Here is a 23,439-nt window from a genome sequence, read left to right as displayed (position 1 = left end):
AAAAAGAAAAATTCACAAACAAAACTGTTTTCGTTGCCTTCGTGGCGCTAGCGGGCTAGCGGCCTGGGGTTTGCGCGCCGAGTTTGAGGGATTAATTGCAAAGTTTTAAGCCTTTGTTAAGATCAGGGAAATGCCGGAAAACTCCCGCGTCTCAGTGCTAAAAGAAGTACGTTATTTTTGCGCTATATGTTGCGACTTTGAGGAGCTGCAGTGAAGTTTCGAATAATTGTTTAGGTCAGAAAAATGCCAGACAATCCTCGTGTCTCAGTAATGAAAGAAGTACGTTATCTTCGGGTTACATGCCGTGACGAGAGCAGTCCTTAGTTTGCTTTCGCGGAGAACGTGTACTTTATGAGTTACTGTTGTTTTCCAGATCGACAGAAATGAGGCCTTGGTGCAAGAGTACCTTTTCCAAGTGGATCAGATAGAGTCAAAACTCAGGCGCTACACGCTCTCGGACCCGCAAAGGTAACTATGTCTAGACCATTTCGAAATTTCTTGCGAGAAACTTACCACCTTTCGTTTTTCCACAGAAAAAAGCTCGAAGATGAGGTCAAATCCTTGAAGTTGCAGCTGGACACTTTGGGTATGGTTTGTGTGATGATTGTACTATATATCGGTGTAACCCGTCATATATCTGGCGTCGAGTATGACTGTTGCGCAAATCAGAGAAAATCGAAGAAAAATTCTCTCGGCTTAACCGCGCGTTTGTTCGGGCTCAAATTTCGCACAGAGGTTGAATTTAGTGGTCAGTTTTGTTTTATACTACATTTATGTGGGGTACTTGCCTGATTCTGGCAGAATTATTTGGAAATCCCCATCATCTGTGGCGACGGAGAACCAAAATCGAAAGACTTCGCAGCAATGGTACGCGTGGCGCCATCTCGCAGCCATCGGAGAAACGAGCTCTCCACTTAGCACAGCTGGGTTTCTCCGGTGGGTGCGAGATGGCGCTACGGGTACCATTGCTGCGATGTCTTTCAGTTTTGGATCGTCGTCGCCACATACGATGGAGATTTCCAAAAAATTCTGACTGAATCAGGCAAGTACCCCACCTAAATGTAGTATAAAACAAAACTGACCACCAAATGCAACCTCTGTGCGAAATTTGAGCCCAAACAAACGCGCGGTTAAGCCGAAAGAATTTTTTTTCGATTTTCTCTGATTTACGCAACACGCGATACATAACAGCGTGTCAATGCAAGGAAAGGGATACTTGGTTCTTCCAAACATCATGTTTCGTCGTGCACCGCATACCCATCGCGTCAGCACACATTTCTTATTAGGCTTTAAACGAAGCTACAGTGACAACTTGATCCACGTGACACTGCATAATTTGGCGGCTCAGTAACTGTGGCACTCGGCTGCTGACTCGAAAGGCGTGGGTTCGATCCCAGCCTTGGCGGTTGAATTTCGATGGAGGCGAAATCTGTGCGATGTCGGTGCACGTTAAAGAACCCCAGGTGGTCGAAATTTCCGGAGCCCTTCACTACGGCATCCCTCATAGCCTGAGTCGCTTTGGGACGTTAAAGTACCATAAACCGCGACGCTTCACAATGTACTCGGCACTGCGAGGATAACTTGTGGATGTCCCGCCGCGGTGGCTCAGTGGTTACGGCGCTCGGCTGCTGACCCGAAAGACGCGGGTTCGATCCCGGCCGCGGCGGCTGAATTTCTTGAAAGCGAAATTCTAGAGGCCCGTGTGCTGTGCGATGTCAGTGCACGTTAAAGAACCCCAGGTGGTCGAAATTTCCGGAGCCCTTCACTACGGCGTCTCTGATAGCCTCAGTCGCTTTGGGACGTTAAACCCCAATAAACCAAACCATAACTTGTGGAGAAACCTGCATACGTCCACACAAATACCCCACACGATCGATGATAAGTACTCAAAGCAACCAATCAATCTATTATGGAGAAACCTGCATACGTCCACACAAATACCCCACACGATCGATGATAAGTACTCAAAGCAACCAATCAATCTATTACCCCACACGATCGATGATAAGTACTCAAAGCAACCAATCAATCTAATAGATTGATTGGTTGCTTTGAGTACTTATCATCGATCGTGTGGGGTATTTGTGTGGACGTATGCAGGTTTCTACCACAATTGACTAAACTTGAAATTAAAGATTACCGTATTTTCCGGTGTATAAGACGCGGCTTTTTTTCGAAAATCTTGCTGGTGCGTCCTATACAAGGGTGCGTCTTATATGAGAATTTTTCGTTTTTTTTCCGAGTTCAGAAATTGTTCAGGTTCATGCTCAAGTTCTTTTTACGAAAAAATATCACTACCAATGACGCGGTTGTAACACAGTTAATACTTCAATACGGGGACCGCCGTGCGCAACTGTTTTTAGGTGAACTTTATCATGAAACTGCGGGGATAACGATTTCTGGGATCACAGACACGCGACCATTTCGGAAGCCCCAAGCAAAAATTATGTAAAATGCCAAAAGATTACGACAATCGCCCTCCTCGCCATTGTCAAGACAAGCCAAGACAAGCCGGCGTTCTTTTTTAGCCACCCTTTGCAACTTTGTTTGCTCCGTGTACATAGTGCGAAGAGAATGTTTCAGCCGCGTTGCCTCCAGAAGTGGGCGATCTTTTTGATAGCCCATCCGAAGATGAACACTTCGAAGGTTTTAAGTAGAAATATGTTCTTATTGACATATAGAAGAGTTCTTTCGTTTCTTTTTTTTTTTGTAAGAGGTGGGCGGGTATGGCGTGAGTGTTGCCTTTTTCGACCACTTAGCGTTCCTTAAGAATCTCTCAGAGGCGCGGTGAATTTCTTGATGGTCGCGCAAGCGTGTTTAATTAACCCTCACTAGCCTAACTGGGTAAATTGGGGTGCGTCTTATATACGGGTGCATCTTATGTACCAACTTTTTCAATGACAGCCTGCATAGATGGCAGGTGCGTCTTATACAAGGGTGCGTCTTATACACCGGAAAATACGGTACAAACACTGACACGTCTTCAGAGTTTTTGGCCAATGTGGGGATACTAAATTTCTGGCGTGCTTTGCGGTTAGCGTTATGATAGGATGAGTGGTAAAGGCAGTCACTTTTGGTATAAAGATAGAAGGAAGAATAGCTGCAATAATTGTAATAATAATGTTTGTTTTGCCATCATGCAGTACATGATGGCAGGGTGGCCACACTAAAGGCTGTCTTCTGACAGAATGGCTATGCCACGGGCACCTGGCCTTAACATTTGGTAGTGTAAAGTGGCTTTTAAGTTAATACAGTAACTTCAGTAACGACAACTTCTCTTCCTTATAACAAAAAAGTTCTGTTTTACATCATGTGAAATGTGCACAAAGTGAATCATTTGGTGTTTACAGTAAAATACATGTTGTCTAAATATACAGCCTTAGGGGTTTGCTTCTGAGCCATGAAGCAAGACTCTTGTAGCCCTTTCGGAGGTACGGGCACAAGAGTTCAACGCTGCCAAGAGAGAGAGAAGTTTACATGCAAGGCTGTATGTTTTTGACGTGGCACTTAGCAGGAAACAACCAAACAAAATGAAGGAGAACTTAAAAGAGCAGTTGCTTCTTTGCAGCCAAGTCCTTTGTGCAATGTACTATCGTGCTCAACATTAGCTGCAACGCACAAGCTGTGACAGGAGCTCAATTCGCAAAGCAGTGCGAGTATTATGGTCGGATACAAATTAAGTCTGCAGTGAAGCTTCGCCCACATTCAGCCTCCGTGCACTGAATTCCTCCACGACGAAAAAATAGTCCACTGCTTAAACATTTCTTGTTACCTGAACAAGAAGCTTATCACAATAAGAAAATTATGAGCTCGAATTTTGATACGTGGATTGTTTGATATGGTCGAACATTAAAAACCTGACTTCGTTTACTGTTGCGATTAGCCAGCGGAGTAATACAGAACACCGGGGACCACGGCCCAGTGTTAGCAACTGATGTTTTTTTAAGTTGTATCCTACTATAGAATGATTAGCAAGTGTTAGAATGCTTTGTGTTGGAACACACATCTAGTGTGCATTCAATTGTGTGGGATGATTCACGTAAAGAAAGTGTGTGCCAGACTGATTCCAAATGTTTTGTCCGGACAACAGAAGGAAACCCGTGCGTTGATTTGTCAAGGACTGTTGGAACGTCTGGGGCTGGAACCTAATTTGTTTGGACAGTGCGATATCCTGCCATGAAACATGAGTGTTGGAGTAAGATTCAGATTAAAAGAAAGAAAGAGCGGGGTGCAACACCAGCACCTCTCCTTGCCTGCACAATCCAATCAAATCAAAGCATGCGTAATCAAATCAAAAGTAAAATCAGTCCTCATCGTCTTCTTTGATTCAAAGGTTGTGGTCCTCAAGGAGTTTGTACTTTCCGGACACACAGTGAATGGTGACTTTTACGTGGAAGTACTCAAGTAGTTGAGGTTAACGGTTCATCACATCCGAAGGTAGATCACGGATACCTGGATTCGCGATCACGGCAATGCACTTTGTGACATGTCGCTACACGCAAGGGACTTTCTGGCAAAACACAACCGGCAACACTGCCCCAGCCTCCCTATAGTCCAGACCAGGCCCCGCCAGACTTTTCTCTTCCCTCGGATCAAAGGAAGCCTAAAAGGACACTTAAAAGGAAATTTTGGTTGCGGACTTTCAAGGGGCACACCATGTGTCCCAGGAACGCTGGAAACGGTGTCTTGATGTGGAAAGTTGTAATTTTGAGAATTTTAACTCATTTTACATATACTATGATAAATAAATTTCCTTTATAAATGTAGTCCCGATACTTTTTGGACAGATCCTATACTTCCAGCTACTATGTGGCGAGCCAACATGAAACATGTCTGAAACTCTCCTAAATAAGAGTGGCATGAAGTTAATCCCGTAATAGCAGTTCTAATTATTTTATACAGGAGATGAGGCTGAAAGAACAATGTTCCATTATGTGGATAACATGAATGATATTGCCTTTTTTATTTTTCTTTGCAGAGAAAGAGCTGACTGGCCTGCGGAAAGAAAACCGTAAAAGTATGGCAATAGCTGGCTGCCTCTTTATACTCTTCATGATTATTTACTACTTTCTAGTCATAAAAACTGTGACTGGATAAGCTTTTGATGCTACGTATTGGACATTCCGTTCTTCCATTTTGTGTTCTTGAGGAGAATAAAAACTCATGCACAATGTGTTAGAATCAAACAATTGTTCTGTAGCCATTTGATAGACAGTGAAGAGGCATGATGCGCAGAACTGATGCGCAGAACTGATGCGCGCAGAACTGATGCGCGCAGAACTGATGCGCGCAGAACTGATGCGCGCAGAACTGATGCGCGCAGAACTGATGCGCGCAGAACTGATGCGCGCAGAACTGATGCGCGCAGAACTGATGCGCGCAGAACTGATGCGCGCAGAACTGATGCGCGCAGAACTGATGCGCGCAGAACTGATGCGCAGAACAAAAAAAATTCTGGTATTTACACTTTATTTACAGAGTTATGACCATGATGAGGAACTCAAGTTGACAGGCGATAGAATAACGATCGCTACATGCTGGGAAATGCATGACTGGAGTTTTAGGATACCCACATGTCCATTTTCTCCTGCTGTCTGTAAGAGAGAGTTTGTCGACGAGTGCGAAACTTGATGTTTGGTCGTCACCAAGAGTGATGTGCACCTCGTGCCTGTTTCTCAGCAGGGCCTCGGTGCTCAAGTTTATGAAGAGACTTGCAAACATTTCCACCTTTATTCTGCTTTTTTTTTTCATTGAATTCCATAACAGTTACAAAGTCCTATAGAAGCAAAGAGGCATGGCTTGCGAGCCACCACTGCACAGAACAAACAACCACGATGTATGTATATGTACATATAGACATTTATATATATTTATGTATATATTTATATATCTTTATATATATATATTCCATATGAAGTATCACATGTGAAGTGTCGTTGAACCTTGGACGTGGGACTTAATGGTCAGGTGCTAAAAGCGTAGCAGTGCTACTGTCTTTCAAAAATGAAAACCAGGATGTGCAAATCCAGAACACGTGTTTGGCACACTGTGGCCAATCAGAGGCAGGTTGAGTATGCGTTAAAGTCGACACAGTCGCAATGACTCCTCTAGCGCAGATCTCCCATCGTGCTCGGCAGAAACACGCAAGAGATGGAAGATGGAAACTCTACAGTGAACATCAAAGTTACTTCATTTTGTTAGCAATGCGCAGGTATGCATATGTCCGACTGGTACTAACTTGGCATATGTTGTTGAGCAAACAATAAGTACACATACTAACCTTAAGGGGGGACCCTGGTCTTAAAAAAAAAAATTTATTAATGAAGTCACAGTTATGAAATTTTCAGGCCACATGTATTTTTGTGCGCTGATTCTAGATATGTCTTTTAATTCCGTGTAAAACAATTCCTTGAGCACTTGTGCAATTTTTATGCAAGTATTTTGGGAAAACTTTCGCGGAAACTTTGCTGCAGGAAACTTGCTCAAATGCATGTCATTTGGTTCTCTTGACACCAAGGAATGCAATAAGGGTAAAATTATCATCCTGGCTGTCGTAGAACCTGAGTTATAGAGTTTTGAATTTGTCGCTTCAGAAATGAGAAGAAAAGTGTGTATTCCTGTTTCTGAAGTGACAACTTCAAAACTCTAACTCACGTTCTAGGATAGCCAGGATGATAATTTTACCCTTATTGCATTCCTTGGTGTCAAGAGAACCCAATGGCATGTATTTCAGCTAGTTTCCTGCAGCACATTTTCTGCAAAAGTTTTCCTAAAATACATGCATAAAAATTGCACAAGTGCTCAAGGAATTGTTTTACACGAAATTAAATGACATATCTAAAATCAGCACACAAAAATACATGTGGCCTGAATATTTCATTACTATATCTAGATTAATAAAAATTTTTTTTGAAGACCAGGGTCCCCTCTTAACATGAAACGTGTTTCACACTTATTCATGCAACAAAACTGGATTTTGCTAACTTTAGCCCAAAGTATTCAGCTTTGCATAAAACACATTACCCTTGAAAAACCAGAAGCGCCTTTCATTGGTGCTGTTTTTTTTTACACATTCCTTGTCCACACGTCGATGAAAGAAGGGTACTACGACACAGATGAAGGACATGCTCAGAACAAGAAGGTTCTCGCTACACTCTTGAGGTGACTGCATTTGTCCTAGACACCATTTGAAAGCATCATGGACATCACTTACTATCACAAAGTTACAGAATGATATGCTGGTTTCACAACATATGGCACAAGAGACAAATATTAACAAAGCATGCTACAGGCAACACTGAAGAAGCACAGAGGTAACTTGTGGTAGAAAGGCTGGGTAGGAAGGCGGAAAATCAGTCAAGCATCCAGCAGAGTCATCAGGTCAAAAGAAGACATGTTAATCTTAGAGAGGAACAGTCACCTTTTCTAAAGCTGCTCGTTTGGTGCAAGCTTAACTGCAGGCATTGTACAAGTGACCTTTTGTCAGTGTTGACAAGTGCAGATAAAGCGCCATTTTAGCATGGCAGTTTGTGATTGGCAAAAAGGTTAATTTTTTTCGGTGAACTTTAGGGTGGAAAGCTATTTCAACTGCCACATGGTGCCCAGATGCTGTTTGATGCAACTACATTGAAGCTACATTAAATGTTACACCCAGAAAATTGTTACTGGTGTCCATGGGTAGAGTGCAGCGCGAGACCTGCACTGCAGGGCAGAGTGAATGTGAATGGCAAAGAAGGCAGTTTCAGAATCATCCACCGAAACTAAGGCCTGGAAAGGTGAAAGCTGCCACCATGACGTGTGCAACTCAATGTTGGTGCAGACAGACGGTTATGAGGTAAAGGCATGTTTTTTTAGTGAAGGCCATTGTAATGCAGGCTTACATCATCAACAATTTCTCTCTCCAAGCTTGGTAAAGGCGTACTCCTAGTGACAGTGTCACAGCTTTCACATTTACATTTTGCCAGGCATTAAAGCATGTTCGCCGAAACCTTGATGCCCGGTTTTCACCTTGCCTGAAAGTTAGTATGCTTGTGGCAACTACAGACACAGAAGAACATATAAGCTGGAGAGTTTGTCCGATGCAAGAGTGGACTGAATGTCCTGGACAGTAACAAGCCAGGCAAGCAGCGTGTTGACATTACATTTTTCGGTTGACATCCAAGCATCCATTCATATTCCTTGCAGAAGTGCACATGTGTAGATGTCTGAAAGTGAAATCTTTTGGGTAAATCCAAGCTAAATGGGCACCGTAACTTGCTTTCTGGTTTCTGAACTCCAGCGCCCTTGCATGCCAGCACGAGAGAAAAGTGCAAGGTCATTAAGTTCATGACAAGATTTAGCTGCTTCGTGGAAAGCTCTACATAAAGCGCACTGTTTTTTCCTCGTAGTCATAGGAACGCAGTTGATGAATAGAAGTGGGTAGCATTCAGCCCCCCGTTTAACTTGTGCTCTTGACACCAACATCCAGACAACATTTACACAAAAAACACAACACACAACCATTTAAACGCAAGAGAGATGGCAGATCTCGTTTTGCTGTGGCACACACCACACACAAAGAAAGAGGATTGCTGCTCCTTTAATTTCTCAGTGTCATAAATTGCACTGCCTGCGTGAGAAGTGAGACAATCACAGGCTCGATTTCAAATCACACTCGCAAAACAAGAGCCACGTATACGTGCACATGAGCAATACCCCGGTCACATGGCAGAGGTGAATCACACCCCCAACAAAAAATGAGTGTGCCTGCATGCTTGGGCTAGGACGAGAAAACTTGCCGAGCTGTGTTTTTTTCGTCTAGCTGACATAGGCCCTTGTCTAGCCCAAGCAGTCAGAATGAGTGGCGCTGAAAGTAAGCTGGTTTGACGACATTTAACCTTTGCTCTGCGACGGGGGCATTAACAAGGATATACAGATGTGCTCACAACTGCAACCTCTACAGCACGCTTTTTTTTTCCGTTCACAACAAGACGGCAAGCCTCGCCTGGTGGTCATCCCGCACCTTTTCTCAGCAAGTGGTGTCTCCAAGCGACAGCTGGAGCACACTGACAGAAAAGCCAGTATGGCGTGCAGTGGAAGCACGAGAGAAGCAAACTTTAGCTCGAAGACAAACAGTAAGCGTGCAGCATGTAGCAAGACGCCAGCTCACATGACCAAGAAGGGAATCCTAGTACACTGGTAAAAATGCTCAAGCTCTCCCGCTAGCAGACATCATTCACCTCGCCTCGACACAAGTGCCTTAACGTGTTCAGCTAGTCAGTTCGTCAAGAGGCATGGAAGCTTCCGAGCCAAACTCTGTTCCTTTGAGTGCATCCATGGTGCTTGAATTTTGAGTCAGGGACATCACGTCAAAGTACTTCATGTATTTTTATCCATTTTCTTCCGGCACTATTCTCGATTGTATTGGTATGATTCTCAGATTCCAGCAGCGAAATTTATTTTTGTCTCTCTCTTGCTGTTGTGAGGCTACTGAGCCTGCTAAGTTCGGTCATAGGCCAGTCTTCTTTATTTTTCCTGCCCTGTAAAACTGCAAGGAAAAGAAACAAACAAAAAAGCAACTTTTATGAAACTGAAAACAAAACAAAAAATGATAATTGTAAAGCTAAAAAGAAAAGGAACAAAACAAAATGATTTGCTTTATATGTTCCATTTGATTGTAAAATTATCACATTGATTAAAGGTAAAAAAAAAATATAGAGATCCGGTAATAATAACTTCTCTGCTATAACCCTATACGCTGAAATGTGGCCTTCTCGAATGGCAGAACCTATCTTTCCGTTTTGTGCTAGGAATTTACATCTACGAGACCAATGCATCCCAACAAACAAAATTGTACCACTTCTGTACACCTACGAGGGGGTACCCAAAAGAAACCGGCCTAAATTTTTTGGTCGGCAAAGCTTCTGTGGTACCGCGTTTTGCCACTAGGAGCGCATGGAACGAACATTCCAGAGTCAGTAAGCCGAGTGCCGTCGTTGAAGGAGGTCAGACTAGTTTAGGCAGATTTTTAGAGCGACGACTATTTTGTGTGAATGTCGTTTTTGCAATGGCTGATTTTCGTTGACAGCGTGCGCCGGTGAAATTCTGATTTTTGCTGGGAAAAAGTTGAATGGAAACTCTTGAAATATTAAAGGGACACTGAGGAGAAATTGAAGTTGGCTTGTATCGACAGAATACCAGCTCCTGATTACAAAAACGCCACTCATACTGACAACAAAGCTCTTGTAACGTAGAAAAGAGCAAGAACCAAAATACAGGTATCGCCGCCACAGGCCAAACTCGCAAGTACAAGCGTCATGACGTCATATAACAAAACAGTGTTGCTAGAACCAATGGTTCTAGCAACGCTAGGACACGAGAAGCACAAATCACTGAGGCGCAGCCAATGCATGCGCAAATCTCCTTGACGTCGCCAGATGGCGCCACGTGCCGGGCAGCTACGCGCTCGCCTGAAGCATCGGGACCAATCAGCGCCTGCTCGCCGGCGTTAGGCGGGCTCCCGGTATTCCGCTAGCGGTATCAAGGTACACGGTATGCTAAAGGTGTCTATTTGCGAGAACTTCGTTGACGACTTCGAGAACGAGATCCATCGTAACGCTCGCAAAACGCCGGTGCAAACGTAAGCGAAGCGACTGTAGCGACGGCCGCAATAGCCGATAGATGCCTTCAACGTGCGGCCGGCGGTAGCTTTCTTTTCGGCTGCTGCTAGGTCGCACTGCTGGCCGCCAGAAATCACGGAGTCTGCGTTACGTCATGTCACGTCATGTTTCACGTCACTTAGTCCTCTGTCGTCATAGCCGAATCCCAAGTTTGAATCACAGCGGCGGGAAAAACCTTTTCAACTTCGAATCCAAATTTCTTAGAAATAAATGCATTTTTCGCTGCCGGCCAAGTGGCAACAAAGCCATGACATGCCGAACTATCGGATTTTGCTATAAAAAATATATTAATAGTGCTCTCCTCAGTGTCCCTTTAAGAAAGACGTACAAGTACGATCCTATGGGGACAACTCAAGTGTTCCTGAATCGAATCCTGAATCAAAGCAACAATCATGCCAATGGAAAACTTCAAATTCACCTCGCCTCAAGAAAGCTCGTCAGGTGAAACCAAACCTCAAAACAATGCTGATTTGTTTTTTCGACGTGAGAGGAGTCGTCCATTGAGAATTTGTTCCGCAGGGTCAGACAGTTAGCCAGGCTTTCTACTTGGATGTTTTGAAAAGATTGGGCAACAGTGTGCGGTGGAAGCGGCCAGATTTGTGGCGGTCGGGTGACTGGTTTTTCCATCATGGCGATGCCCCTGCTCACACAGCCCTGTCTCTACGACAATTTTGGACCAAAAATGGCATGACCCGTATTCCTCAACCCTCATACTCTCCCGACCTTGCCCCGTGCTACTTTCTTTGTTTCCTAGAATAAAAAAATAGGTGAATGGAGAGCGTTTCGCTGATGTTGCTGAGGTGAAGAAAAAAACGACGGAGGCGCTGTCAAGCATCACAAAAGATGAATTTAAACAATGTTTTGAAAAACGAAATGAAAGATTCGACAAGCGTATCGTTGCAAGTGGAGAATACTATGAATGAGATTGAAGGTCTGTGCTTAAAATGTGAACAAATAAGTTCAAACAAAAATAAGTCCGGTTTCTTTTGGGTACCCCCTCGTACACTGCTTTAGTCAGCACACATTGGTTAACACATTTAGTTTGGGCCCTGAATTCCAGGGTTGGTATTAAATATGTTGCAGTTTGTAGTAATCCAAACAATGCGCAACCTCTGCGTTGCAGAAATGGGAAGATATTTTTCCTCCTTTTGTTTTCCTCTTTTCAAAAGCACCTACAATTGGTCACATGAGGAATACCGTGCAAGGTCGTCATTTTCATGCCAGTTTTTACATTCACAATAGGAAAAGAAGGGTGGCATAGTTTTGCTGTTAAGGTAGAAAGCTGGGCTAGCTGGTGGTTCATCAGCAGTCAAAAAGACTAGTGCTTAGACTAATGCTTTTGTTGCTTGCATTATTTTAATCCAGCGCGTGTATATGCCATGGAACTGTATTATGTACCTTCTGTCGAAGCGAAAATTTCAGTTGATATTTAGCGCTCGTCCTGTGTTTTTCCTATTTCTTCATTCCCGTCCTAAGCGCTAGTGTTTTTAATTAATAGCTTTGCTAGACTACTGATGACATTCTCTAACACTGCTCCAGTGGTATGGATATTGGATCAGAATTTTGCAAGCATACAATGTTACGCTCCTTAAGCATTCTGCAATATCAGTGGCATCAAGTTAAAGACAGTAAGGACGAATTGACGTTGAACTGCATTGATAGGTTTGGATCACAAGCACAATTTTTTCACTTAAAACGAACCTTTTATAGGCTAGGAAAGGCCAAAAAAATGAAAGCAGGTGTTGCCATTGCCGGCCGATTTCGTAAGTAACTGACTGCGCGTCACCACGTTTTTTTTTTTTTTTTTGCACAGATCTCGGAGGCTAGGCTACATTCCCATTCACATCAAAGTGGTGATCACGGAGTCCTTTTCTATGCAGACATCACAAGTTTGCATCAAGTGGCGGGAAAATTTGAAATGCAGTTTTCTTGGCAATAAATGTGTCTTTTGCTGCTTTCTACTTTCTGCTAAGAACCACTTTTTACTAGGAACAGAAATTGGACGTTGCCCTCAGTGTGCCAAGCACCGCACACTGCTTCTGCATTACAATTCTTAACTTGCAGTTCTAGAAAGCTTGTTTTTAGGCTCGTATAATTGTGATGTAGGATGCCAAAATAGCAATTTAATTCAGCCTAACACTGTATTGGAATAGCTGGTATGTGTTCATCTTATGGTTTTTAAGTTTACTTTAAACTTTTACTTTAAAACTGCTTTGCTGTCATGAAGGCCATAATTCAAACACAAGGTTTAATCTGTGTCTCTAAGTGTTCAAGCCAAGACTGAACACTCAAAATTAATTGCCATGACATGCACTGGAATAGATTCCTGCAGTCATAGCAAGCATTTCCTAGTCATTGAATCATATCTCTTTAAGCAATTACGGCCTGTGTGCTTTCATAGGCGTAACATTAGCTGCAGAGGTTCGATGCTGTGAAAGATATTTTTGTATGCTGCCATGCTTCAGTTGGCATGTTGCAATGAACAGGGTATGCACATGACTTGCATTTCACCTTGCAGATAGCATCGAAACGGTCCTTCGAGTTTGTAAAGTTCACTTCAACAGTAAGGACATTTCATTTGTAAAGCCAATACAACTTGGCGACATTCAGTATCATTGCAAAGTCATCCATTCTGCTGCTTTGAAAGATGCCTCAGTGAAATCGTAACATTCTTCTATCAATTTATATGCTTAAGATGCGGATCCCCACAGATTCCCTTTGCTACGTCCCATTCCACTGCTTTGCCAAATAGGTGCGTGCTGAAAGTAGCACCCGCAGAAAGAATCGTGAATGAGCTTCAAGAAATGTTGTTTGATGCCTGCTTCAACTCCTGTGGTATGTGCTGCTCAGTGGTAGCCTAGTCTGGGCTTGCGTTACGCAGTCAGCTAAGTTCGCAGAGCAATTCAGTGCATTGCTATGCTTCTAACGAACACAGAACACATTAGGGTGGTCTGGGGCTTGAAGTGGCATCATAGAAGGTCTCAATGCTTGTGAAATTGCACAGCCCAGAAAAAGGGGAGCATAATGTCATATCACTTCTGTACAGGCACAGACTTTTTAATCATGCTGCTGCTCAACAAGAACAAGAGCATCAGCCTAACGGTCTTTTGCCTTCGTGTACTCGCAAGAAAAGTGAAGGCTGCAGGTCTCACTTCGGCCAACAGAATGGTGACCTTTGCCTTTTTGTGTATCTTTTTCAGATTGTTGTCAATGTTGTTTGGAGTAGAGACATTTGAAAGACTTGAAATGCATACGGTACATACAAGTGGTCAAACCAGAACCGGCCCAGCACACTGCTCACATCCTGCCTGCACTCACATGTGGGAAATAATAAATTATTTGCACCTTGGCAAAACATTCTCTTTTGACCCAAACTGAGACACTTTGGAGGGAAGGTGCATATGCTGGCTTTAAAACCGCCTCCAGAGGATCTGCACTACACCCTTTGTCACCCCAATGTGTTTCAAAGCTTCTGTAGCAAGAAAGCAATGCGCTGCATCACTATAGGATCGCTTTACCTTTGACATGTCAGTCAGTTCTTAAGCTTCTGTAGCAACAACGCAATGTAACTGCTGCCATCTGGAAATAGCTCGCTGCTTCAACTCTGTAGGCACATTTTTTTTAGAGGTCCCAACTAGCCTCTCAAGCAGGCATTAGTACTGCCACAGCCAGCATATCTGTGGAGAATGCACAATGCTCTTTCACCAGCTGTTAATCTGCACAGCTACCTCCAAGTGCATTCGATTGGTTACACCAACAACTCTCGGTGCAGTTAGGGAATGTCATATGCATTCTGAAGAAGACTGCTCCCCATGACATAATTTGTGGTGTTTGCAGAAACTCTCACAAGTTATGGTGGAACAGCAGTTGCCAAGAGCAGCTCACAAGCTTTATAGTGAAACTTGGCCAATCTTGCTAATGGCTAGCTAACAGACACTCTGCTCCTTTGCAAGGCCTTTACAGTGCACTGTGTGCCAGCGCGTCAAGTTTGGGCAGTGCTTATGTTAACTCCTCAACTTATCAAAACTTAAAACTTCATGGCAGCTAGTACTTCCTGCAATGTGCTTTTCAATCAGCCAATCACGGAGCTAGCCAGCTTACATTTCACAACACGCCCAGCATGGCAGGCTGCTGCTAAGCACTCTGGTAATTCGAAACCTGCGATACAGGCCACTATAGCTTACAGAGCCACCGCTGGCAGCACTTCACTTGCTTTGTTGCCCAGCCGATTCATTCTGTGTCATGACAATGCTAGGGGCTGAGCAGGAAAAAAGCACAGCTGCTGGCACCTGCCAAGGCACAAGCGCCTGTACAAGTGTTCGGGATAGATGCTGCGCTCCCTTCTGTGTGCCACGGCTGTGCCGATGGTTTGTTTGTTTTGCTTGTGTATTGTGCGCATGCCTTGCTGCGCACACGTCTACGACCTCGAAGCCGGTCACGGCAAGTCCTCGGGTGAGGAGGAGGATGGTGGTGGTCGAGCCTTGATGTGGCGCACCTGTGGTGGCGGGGCTTCGTCAATCTGCTGCGTGTACTTGGGTCCGAGGCCATGGTGGAGCCGGACCTTCTCTGGGTCGTTGGTCAGCTCGTCGCTCTTGAGCAGGAAGAAGACGCCCACGTTAAGCTGTGGGATGTCGTAGAGCACGTTGAGCAGGAGCATCATGGATGTCAGGCCGACCAGTAGGTACCCTGCAAATGAGGAATGCGGGCTTCAATCACTAGCTATCATCGCTGTGAAGACCGCTGAGAGAGAAAACACTCCGCACAAGTGTGAAAACTATAGCAATGAAATCACACAAACCACATTTGAAATTCTCTGTGTTACTGAGATAATTCTGATGCTGCTCACAGGTAACATGGGGTTAAAACTAGTTAACACACATGATCAAACGAGTTCCAAGCCTTAGCTTCAATGGTTGGGTTTGGTTTATGGGGTTTAACGTCCCAAAGCAACTCAGGCTATGAGAGATGCTGTAGTGATGGACTCCGGAAATTTCGACCACCTGGGGTTCTTTCATGTTCACTGACATCGTACAGTACACGGGCCTCTAGAATATTGCCTCCATTGAAATTCGACCGCCACGGCCGGATCAAACCCGCATCTTTCGGGTCAGCAGCCGAGCACCATAACCACTGAGCCACCACGGCGACCCTTAGCTTCAATGTCTGGTCTCCCATGATGGCTGTTTCTGGCAGGTGAATTCATGCACTTGCTATGAGCAAAGAAGGATTTGGCGACTGGTCAGTTTGGCATAAACATTTGCTTTGCTAATTTCTTCACTTATCCGCCAGACACTATGCCGTAGACCTCCAAATTTCTGACCTACAGCACAAAGCCTTTGGAAACCTTCACAGCTTGTCCAGTTAGAGAGCTCCTATTTTAAATGAGAGGCACCATGAAAGTTTCTCAGCCTTTCATGTTTGTGTGCACATAAAATAATTATGGCTATTTTAACCACAGAACTAAGCAGTTTATGTGCTTGCTTCCTAGTATCCAAAAAGCCTAGAGCACTGTGACGAGTCTCCTTAGTCACTCTTGAGTAGAACAGCTGGTACAGAATCATTTCTAGAACAGATGTGGCGACTCACCCACAACGGCCACCTTGTAGAGCGGCCTGTAGGGCTGTTCGTAGCTGTCACCAGGCGTGAAGTCACCAAGACCAATGGTCGTGAGGGAGATGAAGCAGTAGTACAGCGAGTCCACATAGTCCCACTCTGGCTCCAGGGAGGAGAAGATGGCAGCCGGCACCAGGAAGAAGAAGACCACCACCAACAACTGGAAGGAAAGAAACGCACATTTATGCTGTCTCTCAGTAACTCATGGAATATGTTTGCCTCTGGCAGGAGCTCAGAGGGCAGTCTTTAATGGTGCAGAAGGATGCTCTGGCGGGCTAGTTGGTTCATAATGAAGAGAACGAGTACAAACTGCTTGAACAAGATGGGACGTAAGACACACAACCTGTACTTTGTCTGTCCTTTTGTGTGTGTGTACGCAGTTTGTACTCGTTCTGTACTTTTATGGTGCCTCCTATTTAGTGCCTATCGAAATGGTAGTTGCGCTGCAAAAAATGCATAATTACATTATGATTACCTCTAGCACAAGGGCTGGTGGTTTTAAATTTTGCTGTACTGAAGCTTACACCTGGTACTGGGAAGCCAAAAAGAATACTGGCTAAATTATTCTTCAGGAAAGGCCTTTCCAGACCTTTAGTCCCTAGGCAATATTTCTGCAATTGTTTCACTCAATCTTACAGATAAATTAGTAAAGAATGCTTAAAATTCTCTATATTAAGTACCTTTCGAGCTTTTAACTTGGCGCAAAATAGTGCATAAGTAGTAGCAAGATCGATTAGTGGAAGACAAAAATGGGATGCGGTCAAAAAATTTCTAGAAGGCAGTGGTTATTGAAGGGAAAACTCTACTATGACAACATCATAGAGAACACCAACACACAGAGGTCTGTACCATACACTAAATTACCAACAGAATGAGATAATCTCCAGGCACGCTGTATTGTTTTCAAAATTTGTTACCTCTTGGCTGTTATTTAAGAGTAGGAAATTTGAGGCAGTGTCTATGTAGGCCATTATTTTTTTTTTATGGTATGGTTGCTCATCAAAAACATATGATGCCATCTGCTTTCCCACCCACAAACTATTTTTATGCAGTGTGTTCTAAAGATGAGGTCTCCTCGAAATATGGCAAAGTCTTAGTGGTTTGTGTTAAATAATTTAGCAAAGTTGCATAGAGTTGATTTCAATTGTTTTCTAGTTTGTTTACATGTTGCTGCGCTCTTCAGAAGCACATGCTTAATTTTTCTTCACGAAGGCCTGCTGTTTATGATGGCTTTGTAAAACTGCAACGGGTAGTGTGCCTTTTAACTAGGGGCCTACCATACACTGCATTAATTTCTTTATAACTTTTCGAATCACTACTGAAGCTACCAAGTTTCTTTATTCTTTTTTGGGGGGGGGGGGGGGGGTGCAAGGGTGCACGACAAACAGTTTGCTTTTGAACAGCCTGTCTCCCCAACCCTTGTCGCCAAGACTAAACTTCTGTTCAGCAGGAGGCAGCCAGCACAATGTAAGAACATGAAATATTTAAATAATGCACATACACCAACAATGAAGAGGTGGAGCACACGGATGTTGAATGCCTGGTACAGGTGCCCGAGGCGTGAGTTGAGGAACTGCAGCATGTAGGTTACTGGGATGAGCAGCCGCTCGACAAATGCAGACAGCAGGATGAGGGTCAGCGGGATTCCAATCAGCCCATACACGATGCAGAAGATCTTGCCGCCCGTGGAGAGAGGGGTGATGTTGCCATAGCCTGCACATTGCATCAGCGCATCAGTACCACAGTGCATCAGCCCTTCAATACAATCACTCCGAACGAAACCTGAGCTTAGATCAAGATCATTTTCCTCGCTGCTGCTTGAAATGCATGATTGAATACTAACTCAGCTGCAGCCAACAAAGAAAAAACACCCACATTAGTAGCACATCATTTCACTTGGTTTGCTCCTTTGCTTGCTCGACCATCTTTCTCCCTCCGACAAAAGCGGCATTATGAAAATGAGACTGAAACAAGTGGCATGGTCAGGTCAAATGCTTTAGGGGAATCCCCCAAGGTGGAGTAGATTTGGATGGACGTCAATGAGAAACAAGTGGCATCTGTGTTTGACTCGAAGGAGCCCATACGCCTCCCGGCCAGTGACGAAAGTCTTTGGGCATGCATTGCAGAATTTTGCCTAAACGCTCAACATAAAAGTGCTGCTAACTCAAATTCTACCGCTTTTCTCTCTCAAACGGCGCTTCCTGCAGTGATACCCTGCTAAGAGGTAACCCTGTCTTACACATATACAGCCTACTACCACCACCAGCTGCCAATTCCGGTGCACAGATGGCGCCTTTGAGTCATCTGCGCTACAGTGGGGGTTGCAGCAAGCGGTGACAGTGGACGGTGCAAGCTGCGCTAGAACTTTCTATATTTGACCCATAGAGGGATGAAATGAAGCAGTACAGCGCATCTCCATAGTGCCCTCTTAAAGCGGAAAGAAACGTAGGAGAGCTTGGCGAGTGTTCAGTCTACCAGCTCTGCGCCACGGCCCGCTCATATATAGCCTGGCGAGAGGCTCGAGATGCCACTCGATTCACACATGTTCAAGAGGGTTCAGGGTTCCATTAAGAAAGATGCTCCAGCCAAAAAGGAGAAGTACTGCTACTTTGTTCCTAAGTACATCAGGTTATATGGGCAACATAGTGCTCAACATGTTAGGATTTCCCAGAACAAGGCCGTGCCATATAAGTCTTGCACTTATTTGCATTAGACCAGTGGCATATATCATGGCTTTTTTTTAGGTGCTGTTCTGCATTATGGTAACATAATGACATAATAACAAGCCCTCGAGTTACATCCATTTTTAAAATAATTAGCTGAATCCCTCAGTGAATGCCGAACTGCCACGCATATATTATGCGTGCGCGGACACGTACCATAGAACAGCAGGGGCACACGGGTCTTTAATTTCTACAGGACAGTCTCGTACAAAAATAGGTTTCATTGCACATGGAAACGTAGATACTAGTGATGCCTTTGAAGCAGTCTATGTTATATCTCACAATGTATTCGACGTGCTAAAACAAAACGCCTTCAGCAAATACACACACATAAAGATATGATGTTGATGCCCCTTAATGTTTTCTGCCTCCAAATGCTAATTTTTAAAGCAAGGTGACATCAATAACTGAATGATTTATCGGCCATTTCCTCCAGTTCGCGTACCTTACTGCTGCGTTAGCTTCACCTTGTGCTTTCCTGCCGCGCAGAAAAGCCAGCTTGGCGGAATTCTCCCGGCTCGAGTTTTTTTTCCCCCACAGAGCAGGCCGTGCATACTACAGAATAATTCTAGCCAGAAAATGAAATATTATACAATTTGCGAAACAAAAAAGAAAACCGCTGACATGGCAGTACTGACGACCGTCTAGCCTGAGCATCAGTGGTCTTATTGCTGAATATATGCGTTAAAATTTCAGCCGCTGAGGATATGTTCAGCTTTTCAGCCGCTGAGGATATGCACAAAATTTAAACCCGCCTTTGACACAGCGTCAAAAGGAACTCCACACAGCATAATCGCCGAGAAGGCACACTTCGTGCATTTCCCCTTGCTCTACAGCGGCTGAGTATGGTTCGGTGAGTCATTAGCTTGCGACGTCCAGTAAAGCAGACTTCTTTCCCTCGGACTGCTCGAAGAGCAGGGCAGCCGATTTTTTTCCCCCTCTTTTTAACTACAAGTCTATAAAAGGCGGCTTAATTAAATGCTGAAAAAAAAATGTCTGAGTGAAGTTCAATGGTGAAGTTGTAGAAAAGGCTGCCAATGACGCAGTTGGATCTTCTTTCTATTTTCTTCCACGCTCGAACAGATCGCGCAATTTACGTTTATACCCATGATATATGTGCGCCTAGTTTGAATGCTAGCCGTTTATTTGCTTGAATTCAACCTGACCGCCGTGTTCCTTCGGCAACGAATTAATCAGCGTCCCAGCCTTTCACTGAAGGAAACTCCATTGCTCGACTGATCTGAAAAAAAAAAAAAAAAAGCCCGAGGTCTGTTTTTTTTTATTTATTTTTTTCAAGGAAGCGAGGAGCGCAGTCACGTGGCAGTCACGGCGGCGCCTGCGCACTGAGAACGTCTACAGCGGTACTCGAACTCATGGCGGACCAGTTGGTTCACAGCTACGAGACGTTCAAAAACTGCGAGGACGCTTTGGCAACTTAATTGTTGAGAGGCGAAAGCCTACTATGCCACTAGGCGAAGGACACTATGCCGTGACGACTTCCGGTGGATGTGACGTCACACTGTTCCCTTGGCTATATCGATACACAAATTACACATCTTTCGGGGATCTGAAGTGTTAATTACGCTTAATTACATATTTTTCCATCTAATTTGACACAAACCCGACGTTTTTCCGACCATTCTGTGACAATTTTCACTATGCCGTTACGACTTCCGGTGGATGTGACGTTACACCGTTCCCGTGGCTATATCGACGTCCGCGCTATTTCGACGCAATTTCGACATTTTTGCTTATAATTACCTAATTATTGAACAGTCACCAAACTTGGCTTCTAGGTTCATATTTTCCTCCTCTATCTGAAGCGACCATTGGTTTTCTTCTGTGCCTGTGTGCCGTATCTATTTCCCTTCGTCTGCGTCCATCTTTTGCGCGGTTTGATCGTCACGAAGGTAGAGACAGGGCCGCGGACTCACCGATCGTGGTGATGATGGTGCTCGAGAAGAAGAACGAGTGGCCGAAGCTCCAGTTTGGGTCCGAGGTGACGTTCTTGACCGGCGACACCCGGTTCTCGTGGGCGCGCACGATCTCCACGATGAAGCTCTCCAGGGCCTCATCTGCGCCGCGGAAAGAGTGGGAAATAAGATTGGTATACGCGCGCTGTCAACAGGCGGTGAAGACAAGCAGACATGGGAAGGAGGAGACAGGAGAACAAAGCCGGAAGAACAGTGGCTGAGGCAGAGTTTATTAACGCGGAAGCATTTCTTGCCTCGTGAGTGGCATGGACAGACAGTGTGGACTGAGCGTGTCCTCATGAGCTGTCGATCATCCAGGAAGAGTGTAATTATGATTTGTAATGATTAATGATGACTGAATGGAAAGTTTAAATGACCGAATTGCTAAATAAAATAAATAAATAACAAGACAATCATTTTCTCTAATCACTCCAGAGTAATTCACGAAATTGGGGAATTACTAGTAATCCCTCCAGAATTCAACGAATAAAAATAATGGTGAAGCTATTTCATAAAATTAATGAAACGAATGGTTAATAAATGAAGTAATAATTCGTTATAAATTACTTGAGATTATTAATTTAATTGCTTAATTAAATTAACCGATTAACTAATTACCTTCAATGATTCCTTATATTACTAAGTAACAGAGGAGACAACAAAACTCGAAACGCCTACGCATTCCCGCACATAAGGAGATGTATAAGTGCACCTTTAGTTTTTTTTTTAAGCATATGAAGAATTACAATGTCTGAATAGCAGGCGTGCACCGCCGAAAACACACTCTAAACAAAAAAGGTTTGGTTTATTGGGGTTTAACGTCCCAAAGCGACTCAGGCTATGAGGTACGCCGTAGTGAAGGCCTCCGGAAATTTCAACCACCTGGGGTTCTTTAACGTGCGCTGACATCACACAGTACGCGGGCCTCTAGACTTTCGCCTTCATCGAAATTCAGCCGCCGCGGCCGGGATCGAACCCGCGTCTTTCGGGCCAGCAGCCGAGCGCCATAACCAGTGAGCCACCATGGCGGGGCTAAACAAAAAAGGAGTTCGCAGATAGCCATGGAGGAGTCGCGCGCTGGAACCACTGCTTCGGCTGTGTACCGTAAACGGCTGATTGAATCTGGCGTTTCTTATGGCCAAAAACGTCATGAGGCCGCTTTGGCGAAGGATAGAGCGAGGAAACGCGCCAAGATCGAAGCAGAAACCGAAGAAGAAAGAGGCGCATCAGCTTCACCTTTGTAAATAATGTTCAGCCGGTTGAACAGCAGCCAATTTATATATATATATATATATATAGGACGCCATAGGAAGCATAAGAGGGTTCTCACGCAGCTTCCACCCTCTCCGTTCGATGACGTTCTACGTCACACCTGCGGTAACTCAGGACGTTCCACGTCCGCCGCTTATGAACGTGGGTGGCGCTGATGAACACTCTCAAGGTTAGGTTACTTGTAAACATAAATACCCCCGAAAGTAGAAGATTTGACAGCCGTCGCCGTAGCTCAGAGGTAGAGCACCGGACGCGTAATTCGGAGGTCGTGGGTTCGGATCCCACCGGCGGCATGTGGTTGTTTTTTCTTCTGCTTTTCTAATCAATTACTTTAAGCGATAACATATTCAGTAATATTCTAAATTGATCAACACCACAAAATAAATAAATAAAAAATCCCCTGTGCCCCTTGGTTTCTGTGGCTGTTGGCTTCTGTCATATATATATATATATATATATATATATATACACACACACGTGGCTTTTGCAGCATAGTACTAGTAGTGGCGGATGTGTGTGTGTGTGATATATATATATATATATATATATATATATATATATATATATATATATATATATATACACAGGGTGTTTCACCTAAGACTTTCTGCAATTTTTAAAAATAAACTATTTGAATTAGATGCGCGCTTTTTCTTGCATAGCATTGTCAGTGGTGTAGTACATCATAATTCAACTAAGACGTGCTAACTAGCAGGCTTGTTAACCAATATTTAATAGTTAACTTTTAAACTATTACCTTTGGGCTCCTTAATTATTGAGAGGCATGCAGCCCACTATAAGTAATGTCCATATCCGTTTTTAGAATTTCGAGAACGCGATTATCCTCGGCGCTGTGGCCCAACAAATTTCGCCTACATCGCGTCAAAATACATGCGGTTTGAGAAGCTAGCAGGCAAAGCAACCTCTCCAGTGAACCTAACTCGTCGAAATAGCCAAAATTTGTTGGGCCACAGCGCCGAGGATAATCGCGTTCTCGAAATTCTAAAAACGGATATGGACATTACTTACTGTGGGCTACATGCCTCTCAATAATTAAGGAGCCCAACGGTAATAGTTTAAAAGTTAACTATTAAATATTGGTTAACAAGCCTGCTAGTTAGCACGTCTTAGCTGCATTATGATGTACTACACCACTGACAATGCTATGCCAGAAAAATCGCGCATCTAATTCAAATAGCT

At 44.1% G+C, this 23,439-nt stretch overlaps 2 protein-coding genes across 12 annotated transcripts in view; one reads left to right on the top strand and one right to left on the bottom strand.

Annotated features, from left to right (window-relative positions):
* The first annotated feature begins 13 nt into the window (after positions 1 to 13).
* On the top strand, positions 14 to 13,970 carry LOC149332348 (coiled-coil domain-containing protein 167-like). 9 transcript variants are annotated; one of them, XM_089557249.1, is made up of 6 exons: positions 14 to 166; positions 374 to 468; positions 534 to 586; positions 4,979 to 5,017; positions 8,970 to 9,177; positions 13,859 to 13,875. In XM_089557249.1, coding segments are annotated over exons 1-6 (432 nt in total). In that variant the 5' UTR covers positions 14 to 130; the 3' UTR covers positions 13,860 to 13,875. The 9 variants fall into 9 exon arrangements, with proteins under 9 accessions (XP_089413375.1, XP_089413373.1, XP_089413372.1 ...); XM_089557247.1 differs by lacking the exon at positions 13,859 to 13,875 and adding an exon at positions 13,177 to 13,194; XM_089557246.1 differs by lacking the exon at positions 13,859 to 13,875 and adding an exon at positions 12,472 to 12,619.
* LOC149332347 (potassium channel subfamily K member 1-like) overlaps positions 8,502 to 23,439 on the bottom strand; it is a 160,942-nt gene continuing 146,004 nt past the window's right edge. For 2 of the 3 annotated variants that reach the window (XM_089557243.1, XM_089557241.1), the window contains exons 2-5: positions 20,929 to 21,069; positions 17,773 to 17,984; positions 16,245 to 16,431; positions 12,445 to 15,344 (exon numbers count right to left, since the gene is read on the bottom strand). In XM_089557243.1, coding sequence (XP_089413369.1) covers positions 15,094 to 15,344; positions 16,245 to 16,431; positions 17,773 to 17,984; positions 20,929 to 21,069 — 791 coding nt within the window. In that variant the 3' untranslated portion in view covers positions 12,445 to 15,093. Of the gene's footprint in view, positions 9,527 to 12,444; positions 15,345 to 16,244; positions 16,432 to 17,772; positions 17,985 to 20,928; positions 21,070 to 23,439 lie in introns of those variants that run through there. The other variant, XM_089557242.1, reaches the window with a different exon arrangement.

Source organism: Amblyomma mixtum, chromosome 8 (genome assembly GCF_055824585.1).
Source record: "Amblyomma mixtum isolate Tamu chromosome 8, ASM5582458v1, whole genome shotgun sequence".
Classification (NCBI taxonomy): Eukaryota; Metazoa; Arthropoda; class Arachnida; order Ixodida; family Ixodidae; genus Amblyomma; species Amblyomma mixtum.
This window is presented reverse-complemented; position numbering and strand designations above follow the sequence as displayed.